This window comes from Myotis myotis, unplaced genomic scaffold, assembly GCF_014108235.1.
Source record: "Myotis myotis isolate mMyoMyo1 unplaced genomic scaffold, mMyoMyo1.p scaffold_m19_p_3, whole genome shotgun sequence".
NCBI lineage: Eukaryota > Metazoa > Chordata > Mammalia > Chiroptera > Vespertilionidae > Myotis > Myotis myotis.
The window spans coordinates 205,141,130-205,157,583 of NW_023416335.1; the positions used below are offsets into that span (position 1 = coordinate 205,141,130).

The following is a 16,454-nucleotide window of genomic DNA, read 5'->3' on the forward strand; positions in this document are numbered from 1 at the left end:
GGGGGTGGGCAGTCACAGAGCCGGCGCTCACAGGGGATGGGCAGTCACAGAGCCGGCGCTCACAGTGGGTGGGCAGTCATAGAGCGGGCCTCACAGTCTGGGGAGAGGTCACGTGGCTGTCCTGGGGCCTGACTCTTGCCCCTGCTCCACTCATCAAAACCCCCCCTGTCCTCAGGTTACACAACTTGCAAGGCCTTAGAATCAGCAAAATCCCAAGGAAGCTTGGAACTGGGGAGAAGCCTCGAGACAGAGAGGAAGTATCTGCCACCCAGCCCACTGAGGATTCCAAACCAAAATTCAGTTGACTTATTTAAAAAAAGGCATTTTGTGCCCATTGACGGTATAAACTGAGAATATGTTCACCTGCTGCGACCCACACATATCCGTGGAATGAGTACTGAATGAATGACAAATGGCGGCACTTCTCTGCATCCCTAATCGCATTCTGCCCCGATTCAGCCATCGAGTACATGGTCTCCCTGACTGGATTGTCAGTGGTTCAGGGGCAGGAACCAGCCTCCTTCCGCTTTAAATCCTGCACACGTAGCCTGAGCAGAAGTGCCCAGGGCCTGGGCGTTCGATTGAATTACCATAAATGCACGGAATTTTTTCCAGGCTCCAAGATCAGAAAGCACCCTCTCCTATGCCCTCCCCTCCCCTTCTCTCCCACCTCCTCCGAGATCATCCATGTCCCGAGCCAGGCTCAGATGCAGATGCAGATGCAGACAGAGGGAGGTGGGCCCTTTAATGTTGTCATCTGATGCTGCAACACGGCCTGGCAAGCGAGTCTGCCAGGATCTGAGACGGGTCTGCATTGGGTGGATGAGCTCTGCCCTGTTCAGCGACCATGAACCCTGGTGTGGGCTGGGGTTGGGGGCAGTGAGGTCGGGCTCATTCCAGGGGCTGAGCCCAGGTAAGGACCTCGAGGGCAGGGCCACTGGGTTGCTTCCCGGGAGCCCCTGGAAATTGATGGGGCCTCCAGAATTGGTGCTTTGAATCTTGGATGCTATTCAAGGCCCTCAAGGCTTAAGCGCCCAGAGGGACCCAGACCGCCAGGCCCTTGTCCACGCCCCTGCCCTCGGCCTCCGCTCCAGCCAGCTTCCTGGCTGCCGTGGGCACCTGCCAGTGTGTTATTCTGGGTCCCTGCAGTCAGACTCACGGGTTCCGCCCGAGCACTTGGCCTTGGTAGATATGGATTTTGTCTCTTGGCTCCTGTGTGTGAGCTGTTCCCCTGTGTCTGTCCTTTCTCTGTGGCCAGAAGGTCAGCACTTGTCATGGGCTGGCCGCCGAGCTGTCTCCCTCGCTGGAGGCCCCCCGCCTCCCAGGCCACCACTTGAGCCCAGGGCTGCCACTTACGAGCCAGTGTCCTTGGCCTGCCGCTTGCGTTGTTCTGACCTGCCATCTCCCCTGGTTCTGTGCCCCTGCTCCTGGCACCGAGCAGCCCAAGTGACAAAGGTCTGCTGCGCGGCCCACTTTCCCCACCAGACGAGGCTCCCCCTCCATTCCCTGAGCCCAGCGTTGTCCCTGCCGCTGGGTAGGGGCCCACCGGAAGCAGTTCCCCGACCCACCTCCCCTGCCCTCCACGCCTCCCCCGGCCCTCCCCCTCCCCCCCCCCCCCCCCCCGCTGGGCTCCACACACTGAGTCCCACTTCCGCCTTCCCACCCGCCTCCCTGGGAGCCCCTTCACCTGCTCGAGGGATGAAAACTCCAGGCGGAGACTGTGGTGTAACAGAATCTTTTATTAAACCAGGTGAGTCCCTCCATCAGCTGAGAGGGCACACGGCTGTCCCGGGCACCCCACGCCTCCCCGGGGCTGGGTGTGGCTATCCCACACAGCCCAGACCGCCTTCTCTTTGCCAAGGGACATCCCGCTGTCCCGGGGCCGGGTGATGGGCCAGAGGGGCACCGTGGCTGGGGCTTCGTTTACAGCTTAGATTTGGGGTGCAAGGTGAGGATGCAGGGGTGGGTCAGTTTGGAGGTTGGAAGGAATTGGGTTGGGGTTTAAGTGAGAGGAGAGGTAAGTACAACCCAAACTCTGCAGGCCCCAGTGAGCTGACGCCAGGCTTCTCCCTGTTCCCACGGTGATGCTCCCCCATGGGGAGCCCCGCCCCTCCGCCGCCTTGCCCACCCCGCTCCCAGCCCCTCCGCCGTTCCCACCCACCGCTCAGACACAAAACAGACAGCAGAAGCAAACTCTACACAACTATGTGAGATTCGGTCCCCACCCTGCCCTGCAGCCTGGGCCCAGGGGGGTAGGGGTGGGCGTGGGGGGTTCGGGGGGCTTAGCCCTGGAACCCCAGCTCCTTGTACTTGGCAGCCATGTCGTTCCGGAACAGCTCCAGGGCCTTCTTCATGGCGCCCTGGGCGTCAGCCCCGAAGTCCCCGCCGAGCTTGCTCTGCAGAACCTCGATGATGGAGTCCGAGATGAACTGCAGGGAGGGGGCGAGAGGGGCAGGTCACGGCCGGGCCAGCCAGGAGCCGGGCGGGAATCAGGCCCAGCCGGTCTCTTTCATCAGCGCCACTATACACTGGGCACTTCTGAGTGGCCTCCACAGACTGACTGACTCCTCTGATCCCCATGACCCTCGACAGGCGTGGATGGGGAAACTGAGGCCCATCTTGGTACAGATGAGGAAAGGTTAAGCTGCATGCCCAAGGTCCTGTAGCCAGGTGGGCCGGCTCACCCACTGCCCTCAGCTGGTGCCCAGGACGAGGACCCAGCCTCAGCGCTGAGAGAGCTCCGGGCACGGCCACTCCCGGGGTGGGGGTGGGGGTGGGGGATGCTCACGGTCTGTGATGTTATCCAGCATTTTGCAATCAGGAAATCTAGGAAGAAACCATCTCCATTTGCGTGTATTTAATGTTTGCATTAATGGCTTAGTGTGGTCATTGATTTAAATAGCCTATTGGGGGCGCGGGGGGCGGGGGGCAGGGTACGGGGCATCACATTTCCTGTGCCCAACACAGCATTGCAGCTCAAACATACTGGTGGGAGGGAAGGAGAGAGAGGCGGACAGGGACCCAGCCTGCGGCTCAGCCCAGGGCAAGCCCTGTCTCCCATCGGCCTCACCGTCACCACAGTGCCACCACCAGGAACACGGAGGCAGGGACATCTACAGCACAGGCTGCTACGGGCTGGAGGGTCTCGGATGGAAAAATCTCCTGCACCTTTGCAACGGCTCCTCACAGTCTCATGCCAGCCACACGCTGGCCAGGGGTCGTGTACAGAGTCCCGGACGGGGAAGGGGCCAGACCGAGGTCTGGGCTGGAGCTTGTACCCAGGGGGCTGTGGACGACCCACGGCTGGAGCCGGGGATGGAGCCAGGGGCTGCACCGAGGTCGGGTTTTCCCATTTTCTCAGGGCACCTGGGGGTGCAAGTGACCGAAAGCAGGGGGGGGGGGTGAGGGGAGCGCGCTGAGGGAGGCCTCAAGAAGAGCAAGTTTCCACACCCAGAAAACACCTGCCTTTGAGCCTTGATTTGGGGACATATGCCACGTTTACCTTTAATGTTATAAATGCAACAAAATGAAGTGTGGCTACGGGTGCAGTAGAGCAAGCCCTGCCCTGGAAAGTGTGGGGGCTTCAAGGAGGCCATCAGGCTCCCCAGCTCAGCCTTTCGAGTCTACAGCAGAGCCACTAACACCTGGAAAGCTGTGGGCTGGGGCAGCTGGACAGGTGAGGAGATGGTGGCCCTTCACTCCCAGGTGAGACGCAGCAAGAGTTCAGCGAGGGGGAGAGCATTCATGGGGCTCAGTCTTAACTGTTTATAGCAGATGACGCTTGTCGGCATAGACCTGGGCTCTAGTCTGCTAGCTGGTGGTGCCGACCTGGCTACCTGGGTTTCTCTCTAAGCCTCAGTGTCCTCGTCCCTGGAGAGGGGATGGGTCGTTCCGTTGTCCGGTGAGCCCACCACAGGCCACTGGGGCTCGGCAATGGGAGAGAGCCCGGGTCTGCCCTTGAGGAGCGCAGTCCCAGCCAGGGGACAGCTGGGTAAGGAAATAAATTACAACACATCCGGGCAGGTGACATGACAGGAGGAGGATCAAGCGCCTTTGCTGGGGGGAGGGCTGGCGGAGGGAGCAGCTGACTGCCTGGCGCAGAGGCGGTGGCTGCGGAGCTGAGCCTTGCATGACGGACAGGGATTTGGCAGGAGGAGATGGGGAGGGCGGGGAGCACAGTGTGAGCTGATCTCAAAGGCAGGGATGCTCACGCCTCACGTCTGTGATGCCCAGTGGGCAGGGCAGGATAGTTTGTGTGTGACTGGGTGGTGGGGGGCCCGTAGGGGTTCAGGAAGATGAGGTGCTGGTTGGTGGTGGTGCTGGTGGTTGATGGGGGATATTGTGTCACAGGGATTAAGACCGTGGGTTCCAGAGTACCCCAGATCAAGCTATCCCTCCTGGCTTACGCGCTGTTCAACCTCGGGCAATCTGCTTAACCTCTCTGAGCCCTCAGTTTCCAAATCTGTAAAGTGGGGATTTAAAAAAAGGTACCTGCCTGGGGCAGGGACTGCTGATTGCCTGCCCAGTGTCCATTTTCTAATTGTATTTGGAGTGGCAACCGACTACCCTCGCCAGTTTTCCGAGCTGACAGGGGTGGTCTTATAACTAACGCCTGGCCAACAGAGTGTGCACAACACTGTTGGATGAGGTTTCTGAGACTCCTTAAACCAGAGCCTTCCTCTCCTCCTGCTGCTTCCTGTTTAGAATCTGGACCAGATGGCTGGAGCTCTAGCAGCCACCTTGGGCGACTCTGGAGGGCAGAACAGAAAAAGCCTCTATCCCTGGGGCTTCCTACCAGCTCTGACTTCCTCCCTCTGCACTTCGTCTGTGTGAGAGGAAGGAAACACGAATGCAACTCCTAACCTTTGGGTGTGATTGTGAGAATTCCATGTGGTGACTCAGGCCGATCCTATCACCATTATCCTTACCCTCCTTGCACACCAGCCTGCCTGCCGTTCCTGCCCCCAGGGGCTGCGCCATCCATTCGACCCTTTGTCCCCGAGCTCCCTAGCGCTCCCTTTCACCATGTCCCCTCCTCCCCTAGGACGCCTGAGGCTCTGTCGCTTCATCTGTAAATATGCTGGAACCAATAGAGCCAGCCTGCCGGCCGCCCCGCCCCAGAACTGAGCCCCAGCTGCTGAGCTCCGGCCACAGAGTCCTACATGTCACACACCCAGTGGCACCGGGTCAGGAGCCGGGGTTCTGCAGGGATACGGACCTCGACTGAATCCTGGCTCTGCCACTTGCTACCTCTGTGACCACGCACCAGCTACTTCACCTCTGTGCCTCAGTCTCCTCATCTGTCGAGTGGGTATGATAAGAGTACCTACCTGTGGAGAGAGTGCAAGTTGTGCACCTGATCCCCACTCTCCCCTGCTTCCTGGGTAACGACATACTGATTTGGGAGAGAAATATATACAATCTCAGTGACCCCAGGAGGAAGGCCAGGTGGGTGCCAGCCCACCTTACAGAGGAGGAGACCGGAGCACAGAGAGCAGTGACCTAGGTCACCCAGCGAGTTAGTGGCTGAGCTTCTGAGATCACTCCCTCCATCCTCTCCCCCCGTCCCTGGCCCGCTCCGCACCTCCAGGTACTTGACCGGGACCTTGTGCTTGGTGGCATGGGACTGGGCCAGTGGCTTCAGCTCCGCCTCATGCTGCCCCTTCTTCTTGAGGACGCCGCCCAGGGCCGTGAGCACGGTGGCGCCCTGCTTCTTCAGGTCCTCGGAGGCCTTCATCTCATCCTCCGACTTCAGGTTCTTGAGCTTTTCAAACTTCTCCTGGGTCTCGGGGTGCCCCTTAAAGAGACTGTGGGAACAGGGAGGGCTGGAGCATGTAGTGGGGTGTGGAGGTGGCCAGACTGGAGCTCAAATCTGGACTCCCCCGCTTCCCAGCTGTGTCACCTTGGGCAAGTCCCTTTACCTCCCCGTGCCTCAGCTTCCTCATCCAGGGAATGGGGCTAACTGGTCCGTGCCTATACAAGGGCAGTGAGGACGAAATGAGGTCACATGTGCTGCGTGTTGTAGAAATGCTTGCCATTAGGAATTTTCATGCCTTCCTCTTCTCCCTTCTTGTTATTTGAGAGGCAGGAAGGCAAAGCTCCGCTGCATTGCACCCTGGCCTCACCCCAGCTTTCCCTAAGGGGTTCGGAGAGTAGAGGTCAGAGTAGCATCAAGGGCGGAACAGAGGCGGGGGCCAAAGGACGCTGGCTTTGTTGAGTGCCTGCCACGTGCAGGCCCCGTGCTCAGCTCTGCACCTGCGCTGCCCTTGGGGTCACAGTGCCCCCACGTCACAGGTGAGGAAACAGGCCCCGAGGTGTGACGTCCTCGTCCCATATTCCAGGGCTGGAGTGCAGCAGAGTCAGACTGAAGGCAGGGCTGAGTGACTCAAAATGTCATCCATGCTGGGGACCACCTCTGCAGCTTCCTGCCTCGGGCTCACCCTTGCGCTGCTTACATACTTCCAGCGACTGGAGGCTCACTCCCCGTGAGAGCCGTGCCAGCCAGAGCAGCTCTCGGGCTCAGAAAGCTCTTATTTTGAGCCCAAACTCTGATTTCCCTGCACCTCTGACACCCCTTACAGTACAGATGGCGACGGGCCCTGGTGGGAGCCACCCGCCAAAGACCAGGTCCTCGCTCCTGCCAGGGACCCAGCGAGCAGGCCACAGAGGGACCCTGAGCAGGCGCCTCCAGCCTTGGACCTGTCTTTCCTGCTGCGAAAAGGCTGGTGGTGGTTAAAGGGAGTCGTGCTGGCCCTGAGTGGGGGTGACTTCCCCACTTCACTCCTGGGCCTACAGAAGGCCACAGCGGCAGGTGACCAGCCCACGGTCACGCAGCCAGTCGGTGGCAGAACCCAGACCCGAGCCCAGCCTTGGGCGGCTCCATAACGGGCGCTCTCTCCCTCGGGTGCCCCCTGAAATGTGTGGAGGAGAAACCCCGTCTGCCTGCTCCCTCTCCTCCCAACTGTGGACACACGCCAGTGAGTGTGTCTCCCCACACACACCTGTGCTCACATGCACGCACACGCATGCACTCACAAGCACGCTCCACACGGCACCGACAGGAACCCTCCCTTCCCGGGAGCATCCCCCCAGCTCGCCCAGAAAGCCCAGGGCTGTCCATAGCCCGGCTCAGTGCCACCACCTCACCCCGGGGCCCCGGCCAAGCCTTGAGTGTCACTGACAGCTCCTCTCTGGCACCTTCCGCCCGAGGGTCCATACTCCTGGCTATCGTTATCTGGTGACAATGATCCTGGAACTCCTGATGACAGAGGTGAGACCTGGCACCCACAGGCAGGGCCCGACGAGGGGAGATGGGGAGGAGACTGTCTGGGGCAGAATGGGGCCAACGACCTGGGACCCACAGGGATCTCAGACATTTTGGGAGTCCCCAGGTGTCTGGGAGAAGGAACATGGGACTGAGAATTACGGAAGCTGAGCTCTGGCCCCAGCTGTCTCCAACGTGCTGTGTGACATTAAAGAAGCCACTCAACCTCTCTGGGTCTTGCTCACGCATCTGATTTCTCAGCCTCCGAATTCTAAGGCAGGACCCACCTCAGCCTCTGCTCTGAGCACAGCTGGCAGAGGGAGCCCGGACCTGTTTCTCACGGCACCAGAGAGTTTGTCTAATGAGTGCCCATGGCTCACAGTGCCCGCAGCTGAGCGTCCCCGGCACAGCCCCAGAGGCCAGGCCCGGACTCGCCTGACAGGAGCAGCCCCCAACACGAGCTGCCGAAGCACCTCGTCTGCGGAAATGGGTGGCCGAATTTTCCCTCGCGTTCCAGCAACGCCCCTGGCCTTGTGGTTTTCACCTCCGATTCCCTCTCCAACCTGCCTGGTTTGTCACAGTCTGCAGGCAGGTCAGAGAGAAACGAGGCCGGTTCCCGTGTCCGCTGAACGGATGCCAGCCAGACCCCCACCCGGAGACCGAGGGCCCGGTGGACCTGCAGGATTCTTCTCTGCTCCGGCACCAAAGAACCAGAGCGGGGATGGGCCGGACCGTGGGCCAGTATCGCGCAGCAGTGAGACCAGGTGCGGTGAGTGCATGCTGCCTGGAATTGAATTCCAGCTGTGTGACTTTGGGCAAGTTACTTAACCTCTCTGATAAACCTGGTGATGATCATCATTTCAACCTCAGACAGATGTTTCGAGTTAGTATCTGGGAAACACTTAACACAGGGCCTGGCAGTCAGTGTATTCACTGTCCTCCTCATTTCTGTCACCATCATCCCCTCCGTCGCCACCCCCATCACCCTGCACCATAGCAGCAGTGCAACTGTTCGGGTCAGGAATGTGGGGTTCTGCAACAGCGGCCCCCAGCTAACTGAGATTCTCAAGCTGTTTCCTCTCTGCACCATGGGAATTATTGGCCACCAGCAGTGATTTTCAGTTTTTCCATGACCTCGAGATCCTTGTACAAGTGAAAAAATACATAAAGCAGGAAAACTTTGGACAAGAGAAGGCAAGGCAGGGGCCTGGGGCCCACTCAGCAGCCCCCTCGCTCCTGAACCCTCGCTTCTGGAACCAGACGCTCCAACGGCCCCCCAGCTTTCACACTCTAGAACAGCGGTTCTCAACCTCCCTTTGGGGGTCGAACGACCCTTTCACAGGGGTCGCCTGAGACCATCAGAAAACACATATATAATTACATATTGTTTTTGTGATTCATCACTATGCTTTAATTATGTTCAATTTGTAACAATGAAAATATATCCTGCCTATCAGATATTTACATGACGATTCATAACAGTAGCAAAATTACAGTGATGAAGTAGCAACGAAAATAATTTTATGATTGGGGATCACCACAACATGAGGAACTGTATTAAAGGGTCGCGGCATTAGGAAGGTTGAGAACCGCTGCTCTAGAACGTCATGATCACGAGAGCCCTCAGCTGTAGTAACCGGCCCAGCTGAACCCAACTGCCCTCTTTGGTAACTAGAGGCGTGGGAGACGTGACCTTCCAGGTTCATCATCTGGGGCAGGACCAAGAGGCCTGGTCACACCGGGGCACCGGCAGGCCGGGGGCCAGCACCCTCTCCCTACCCTCCCCCACCCCCCACTGAGCAGGCAGAACCAGTTGGCATGGTCTCTGCGTGTCCCGCAGTCTAGGATGTGCTCGGGCATCAGGCTCTCTGGATTCTTAAGGAGCCACGAGCCTCAGGCATCACGTCTTGTCCCTGGCGCCTGGCCCGTGGCAGGACTCTCCGAGCCACCCTGGGAAGGGAGAAAATGCTTCCCCTGATGACACCATGCCCCGAGTCTCCGTCAACATCCAGGCACTGCGTCGGGGCTGGCGGCCCCCAGAGCACCTTGGAGACTCCCCGCTCTGCACACGGGTCTCGCACCCGACTTCCCCGCCTGCTCTCCTGCAGCAGGGAGGACCGTGGACTTGGGGAGTGCCAGCGCAAGAGGGGAAGGGTCTCGGAGACCATGGCAACCCCCTTCACTCAACCAATAGGAAGCAGAGAGGAGCAGTGGTGACCTTTTCAAGGTCACACAGCAGATTGGTGGCTGAGGAGTTGATGTGAACCTGGGGGGAGCCTTTTGTCCAATCCAACAGGACCTGTGGCAGCCCAGCAGCCAGACCACAGCGACGGGAGGAGAAAGGCAACAGAGAACTCCCTTGACTGTCCTTCCTCCGTGTCTCCAGCGTGGACCACCAAGGGCGCGCGCGTCAGATAACAGAGCGCCCAGGACCCACCATTCTCCCAGTGGGAGCTGGAAGTGGGTGAGGCCCCGGGAGAGCGCAAGGGCACCCGAGGGGAGAGGAACACCTGGTCTGGCTCAGAACGAAGGAGGAATTCATCTGTGAATTGAAGTGTGAAGGACGATCCACTCGCTTGTGGCAACCCCGAGGCCCCTTCCTCCCAGGCGTGGAAACGCTGACTGACACAGGTGTCTGACCTGGGCTGCCCCGGCACGAGGGAGGGGCCGGGAGAAGAGGAGACTGGATCCCCGTCTGGGGAGGAGGCAACGGGAAACGAGGTTCCATTCACAGGCCGCCAGCCACCCCTGTATCCAGACCTTGGAATTCTTTGTTCTTTGGTTTACTCGGGAACCCCTTGCTGTCGGAGGCAAGGCGTGTGGAGACCACACCACTCTGAGCGCTCAGATGCAAGACATACTCGGAGCCAAAAGCCACTTATGGGCCCCCGTCACCTGTTTTCTAATTATAATACTTAAAGGGCCCTACGCTGGACTTCGTCTGTAGCAGTTATGAACTCTGCAACTCACTATATGCCAGGAAGAGTGCTGGGCCCCTTACAAGCATCATCTTATATCGTTCTCACTTTGACTCTATAATGTAGATATTGGGATTTCCCCCTTGTGTAGGCGAAGAAATCGAGGCTCAGAAGTCACACAACCGCTCAGTGGCAAAGCTTGGTCTAGAGCAGCGGTTCTCAACCTGTGGGTCGCGACCCCTTTGGCGGTCGAACGACCCTTTCACAGGGGTCGCCTAAGACCATCCTGCATATCAGATATTTACATTACGATTCGTAGCAGTAGCAACATGACAGTTATGAAGTAGCAACGAAAATAATTTTATGGTTGGGTCACAACATGAGGAGCTGTATTTAAAGGGCCAGAAGGTTGAGAACCACTGGTCTAGAGCTACATGTCTCACCTTGAGGGCCATATCTTAACCTTGTGACTTTATAGACTTCAATGGACTTGTGACGGGGGTGCGGGGCGGGGGGGGGGAGGGGGGAATGTCGTCCCCTCTCTGGGCCTTTCTGTCCTCATCTAATAAGTGAGGCAGTTGGATGAGGTCCCTCGGGGCCCCTGTTAACTGACTGTCTATAATTCCTCATGGTGGGCTCAAGGTATCAAGCTTTTCCCGACTGCAGACATAAGTGTGAGATGGATCCCCTTTCCTTTTCTGACTCCAATCCCTGACATTTAAAAGCAAAGGAGAACCAAATGGGGCAGGGGGAGGTGGGGGCGGTGAGTTAACAAGCTCAACTAACACAGCCAACTGGTCGACCCTGGGCAAAGGTTCCACCTGCTGTCAAACACCCTGATCTCAGGGAAGCAGGTGATAGGACAAGGGAATCTCTTCCTTTTACCTGATGAGGACGGCTTGCCCATGGCCCGGGATGTCGGTCTCCACCTTGGCCCAGGCATTCAGCACCAACTGCCATTCCCCGTCGCTGAGGCCCATGGTGTAGTCTGAAGGAGACAGAAAGAGCAGGTGTGGGCTGCTGGGTGTCCTGGTCCTGGCAGCTGGGGTTTGAGGCTGCCTGGCCCCAAAGGGGTTTTATACCCTCCCGATGCCTGACACAGATCACTTGACAGCTTGCTCCCTCCCCGCCCCCCGTCCCCCGGCCCCCACCTCCACACAGGGGTCTAATCTCCTCCTTTCTCTGGCCCTTACATGGAAGCTATTTCGGGGCAGGTGCCATTGTGGGGAGGTAGGACAACTCAGGCCACGCGGGGGTGGGTGTGGGGGTGGCTGTGTGTGTGGAAAGAGTGGGGAGGAGGTGGGGCCACTGTCTGGACTCTCAAAGGCCAACACAAAGGGCACCACCAAGGCCGATGCCAGCGGCCTGAAACCCAACTCTCCCTGCTGCCAGCAAGGGGAACTGGCGTGGGCAGCAGGGGCCCGGCTGGCCGGGGCCGTCCCGGCCCTTGTCAGTCTCCTGGTGCACACTCTCCCCGCTTTGCCAGCATGCCCCTCACCCAGCCAGACGTGGTGGGGAGCCCAGATGGGCTTATGCTCACAGCTGGCAGACCGGGACAAATCCATAACCTCTTGGGGTCTGGATTTTTCTCGCTCCACCCAGAGAACAGGCTTGTGGCTTTGCTCAAATACTTCCCTCAGGAAAGTTTCGCTTGACGTACCCCCTCAAGGCACAATTCGTGGCCTCCTCCTTCCATTTATCTGCCTGTGGTCCTATTGTATGGCTCCCTCACTGCGGCCTGTGTCTTTGTTTCCCTTAGGACTCCCCCATTAGTACTCAGAGAGGGTGCTGGGCGCCAGACCCTGCTCCGAGCACCTTACTTTTGGTAACTCATCATGACACATCCTGACATTCTCCCCATTTAACCGAGAGGAAGTTAGGGAAGCTTGTCAGTCACACAGCTAGTGAGCGGAAGAGCTGGATTTGAACCCAGAGAGCCGGGCCCCTGAATACTTTACTCTGATGTTCAAGCGGACAGGGACTCTGTTTTATTCATCTGTGTATCCCTTGGACCTCACACAGTGTCTTGTACCAGATTTGAGTTGAATAAATGCTCATTGAATAAAACGATGGTGGCCTTGCACGGAAGGCAAGTGAAGATGATTGGCCTTCTCTAAATCCATCCATCATCATCCATCCATCCTTCCATCCATCATCACCCATCTGTCCAAGATCCATCTAGCCAGCCTTCGACCCACTTATCCATCCACCCATCCACCCACCCATCCATCATCCATCCATCCATCCATCCATTATCCATCACCTATCCACTGACCTCCTCCCTTCATTTACCCATCCTTCATCTATCCATCCATCCATTCATGCAACACACAGTTACAGAGGACCTACTGTGTGTCAGAAACTGTGCTACATGCAGAGGACACAAAACCAAATAAAACATACCCCTGTGTCCAGCAAACTGCCAGTCTCCTTGGGGAGGTGAGTATGAGAAATAAAATTACAGTATAGTTTATCTCGTGCTATGATCGAGGTAGACACAAGCCCTTTCTTCCATGTACATGGGCTTTTACCGTTTACAAAGTGCCTCCTTGGGCGGGATTACCTCTGGTCTTCACAATGGCCCTGTGAGGCCATGAGCATCACCCCATTTCACAGCTGTGGACAGTGAGGCTAAGTAAGCAGGCAGGCTGACCGTCCTGGGCCTATATTAGACGTGCAGTTAGAACCACCCTCCATATATAACTCGTTCTAAAAGTAACTGCCCTGCCCCAGCTCCTGCTGAGGGGAGGGCTTGGCAGTCATGTTCTCCACGCAACTCACTGCCTGACTCAGCTGATTGGCCCAGAGCTGGCACCCGGCCTACGGCAGCCAAGGGCAGGGCTCTGTCCCACAGCCACGGCAATCGGAGCCCCTCTTCAAAACGCGAGCAGGAGCGCTGGGCAGGAATTGATCGGGAGGAGGAAATGCAGAGGCAGAGAGAGTCTGTTTCATGACCAGCCCTGAGTAAGAACCCCCATCGAGAGCCCTCCCTGCCGCCTGGGGTCTAGAGGGCCCTCCGTGCTGACCTGGGCAAAGCCGGGCCAATCACCACTTGAGGATTACCAGGGGCTACCACTTGCTGAATGACCCCCTGTGTATCCTTTCAATGAGCCAATTTACTGACTGAGTCAGCTGGTTCCTAACAACCCAAAGGGTCAGGTGCCCGTCCCTGACAATGTGCTCAGAATTCACCCACAAGCCTTAACCCAGGATGCCAGCCAGGTGACCTCCAGGAGTCTTAACCCAGGATGCCAGCCGGGCGGCCTCCAGGAGTCTTAACCCAGGATGCCAGCTGGGCAACCAGGAGCTCATCCAACTTTAACAGTAGAAGATGCAGCAGCAAAATGAGTAGCTAAAAAGCCATAAGGATTTTCAGGGGGCCACCATTCATCATTCGTTCGTTTTTTCATTCATTCATTCATTCATTCATTCATTCATTCATTCCGTTCAACAGCCTGGAGCTGAGGCCCACTCTGCACCAGGACCAGGATCCCAAGGAAGGGGGCTCTGAGAGGGTCTGCTCAGACCCTGGCAGCGTCAGCCCCACTTCGGGTCACTTGCTGGATGGGAGCCCAGGGGTGTGCCGGGCTGATTGGGAGGTTGGTAAGCAGTGGAGCTGAAAACCCAACTGGCACCTGCAGCTCTTCTCCCATCTCCAGCCCGCGAGTTGTCTGGGGGCGGCCTGAGTATTTAAAATCTCATCAACTCCTTACCAGCACCAACGTGTTTAATAGGAAGCTGTCACCCTTGGTCTGCACGGCATGAGCTGGCACACGCGGGGAACCTGCGGCTTTGAAGTCGATGAGCCTTTTAAGTTTTACCATTTAAGCTAATAGGAAGGGGCCGGCATCTGTTTGTACTTACACATCTCTACAACACAGCTGGCGTTACCTAACAGTTGCTATGGCTACCTGGAGTCGCCAGTTCTGTTTGGGGGCTATAATTATCCCTGTGACAGCCTTCGATTGGCCAGAAGCTAAAGGCGCATGAAATAGGAAGGCCACACTGCCTTTGTGTGCACAACTTTCTGCAGCCTTGCACGCTCATGTCACACACATGCACACACATGCACACACAGGGGTGGGTTAGACACCCAATAGGGCAAAACTGGATCCCACCAACTCAGACCTGCCCCTTCTTTTTCTGTTTCATAGCATGGACTCCTTTGAATGTGAATATCTGAGACTTGCAGAATCATCCTCAAGTCTGCAAATCTGGAGTCTTGAGACCCTCTAATTAGCCAGGGTCCTCAACTTTCACCACTCTGGAAACGTGGTTCCTAGCTTCCAGAATCATAGGAAGATAGAGAGAGAGAGGTTTGAATTACAGGGCCCTGGTGTCCTGAAGCTAACAGAGGCCCTCAATGGCATCTTGTCCAAGTTCCCCCTACAGGGGGCAATTCTTCCTAAAGATTGTCATTGAACATCTGCTTGAATACCCCCAGGCACAGTGAGCTCACTACCTACTGCTTGAAAGAGGCTTCTTTATATTGAACCAAAATACATCTTCCTGTCCCACGCACTCCCTTGTCCTGGCTGTGCTGGCTCCTTGGGGACACAGAGACCCACCGGATCTCTCCCACGAGGGAGGCTGCAGGCTCACCTAAGACTTTCCTTGTCCAGACTGACCACCCCAGGGCTGTACCTGAGTGCCCTCCCCCCGCAGAGTAAGCCAGGAACCTGCCTGATGGGCAAGACCGTTCTGTGCTTCGGCGCCTGGCGAGTCCCACCGCTCAGCTCAGACAGGCACAGAGCGGACTCCCCAGCAGGGGCTTCCTGCACCCACCACACAGGCGTGAGGCCCAGGGGGCTGTGCACCAGCCCCCTCCCCTTCCAAGGGGCACAACTCCAGCCCAGGTGACCGGGGGACTGCTAGCCCTTTAGCCGCCAACAGCTCCTCACAGTGCTTGGGGGGCGGGGATTACGCTTTAAGATGCCACCAAGGGGGCCAGCGATGGAAAGAATGAGAACATCTTGTCTCTTCAAAGCCAAGGGTCCCCTCAACCTTGACCGTTCCCTTCCTCCTCCTCCTGGAGCCGCCCCTTTGGAGGCGAGCCTGGGCAGGCCTCCCTGCCCGCTTGCTCCTCCCTGGAAGGGTCAGCCCTCCTGGACCAGGGCCAGGCCAGGCTCAGAGCCCGGCTGGGCCGGGAGCCACAGAACCGGCCTGAGGCCCTCAGTGGGGCAGTGGGACCCCCTAGCTTACCCCGGACCCCACTGGAGCCCTCCACCCACTCCTCCCGCCCCTGGCAGCCACCTACTGACCACGTCTCCCCTTCTCCCCAGCTGTCCTCCTGGAGCCTCCGGCCAGGCGCGGGGCTGGGGGCGGGGAGAGGTGTCTTATAGCAGCTGGGGAGGCACAGGGAACTAAAAATACAGCCACGGCGAGGCTCCTCCTCTCTGGGAGGCCCCGAGGGGCTTAGTGGAGGGGGCTGGCAGGGACACAGGAGCCCAATATTCCAGCCAACAGGTGCAGCCTGGGGACACTGCCTTCCCTCCCCTCCTCTTTCCTCCCTGCCCTGGAAGGGCTCCTCCAGCCCCCCTCGCACCTGTCACCTGGAGGGAGCCCGGCCCCCCTCCACAGCACCCCCATGTCCTCGCTCCCCCTTCCTGGCCCATCTCACAGAACAGCTCTCCTCTGGAAGTCCTCCCCCAACTGCCCCCTTCCCAGCAGGTGTGCCCTCTTCCCCTTTGGCTCCAGCACAGGTGCAGCCTTCTTAGCTCTCTGTGCCTTGGGGTGCAGCTCCCCACTGCTACCCTGTGAGCTACCTCAGACCCAGAAATGTAAAAGCCACAGACATGCACTGCCCTGTCTGCACCCCAGGGCACTGCCCTCACAGCAGCCCTTCTCCACGGACATGTTTGTAAGCCCATGGAACAGACAAGGAGACGGAGGCAAGCGCAGAGAGGTTAAGCAACTTGCCCAAGGGCACACAGCTAGGAAAGCATGAAACTAGACCCCAGGCAGAGATGGTGCTTCACAGCCAGGAGCTGGTCTAACTTTTGGATCCTTCCTGCTCCCCTCTCACCTTTATGACAGCACCTAGCCAAGGGCCAGGTCTGTAACCTCTTCGAAGGTTCATTTTACTGAGTGTCCAAGGTCTTGGCTTCCTGGGGGAGGAGGTGGGGGGGAGAAACGGCAAAGGCAGTTGGAAGGCGGACAATTGGGAGACCCTGTTGCCCTCTAGTGGCAGCAATGAGAAAAGCCTAGGCCCCTTCCACATTACTTGGTTCACTGGTCCACCCTCCCAGCCAACCTGGACCGGGACATTTCAC

At 57.9% G+C, this 16,454-nt stretch overlaps 1 protein-coding gene across 1 annotated transcript; it reads right to left on the reverse strand.

Annotated features, from left to right (window-relative positions):
* Positions 1-1,719: 1,719 nt before the first annotated feature.
* MB (myoglobin) lies at positions 1,720-11,253 on the reverse strand. The gene is made up of 3 exons (XM_036300855.1): positions 11,068-11,253; positions 5,585-5,807; positions 1,720-2,429 (listed from the first exon to the last, which is right to left on the reverse strand). Exons 1-3 carry the CDS (start codon positions 11,160-11,162, stop codon positions 2,283-2,285), a joined length of 465 nt encoding a protein of 154 aa, XP_036156748.1. The 5' UTR covers positions 11,163-11,253; the 3' UTR covers positions 1,720-2,282.
* Between the last annotated feature and the right edge of the window lie 5,201 nt (positions 11,254-16,454).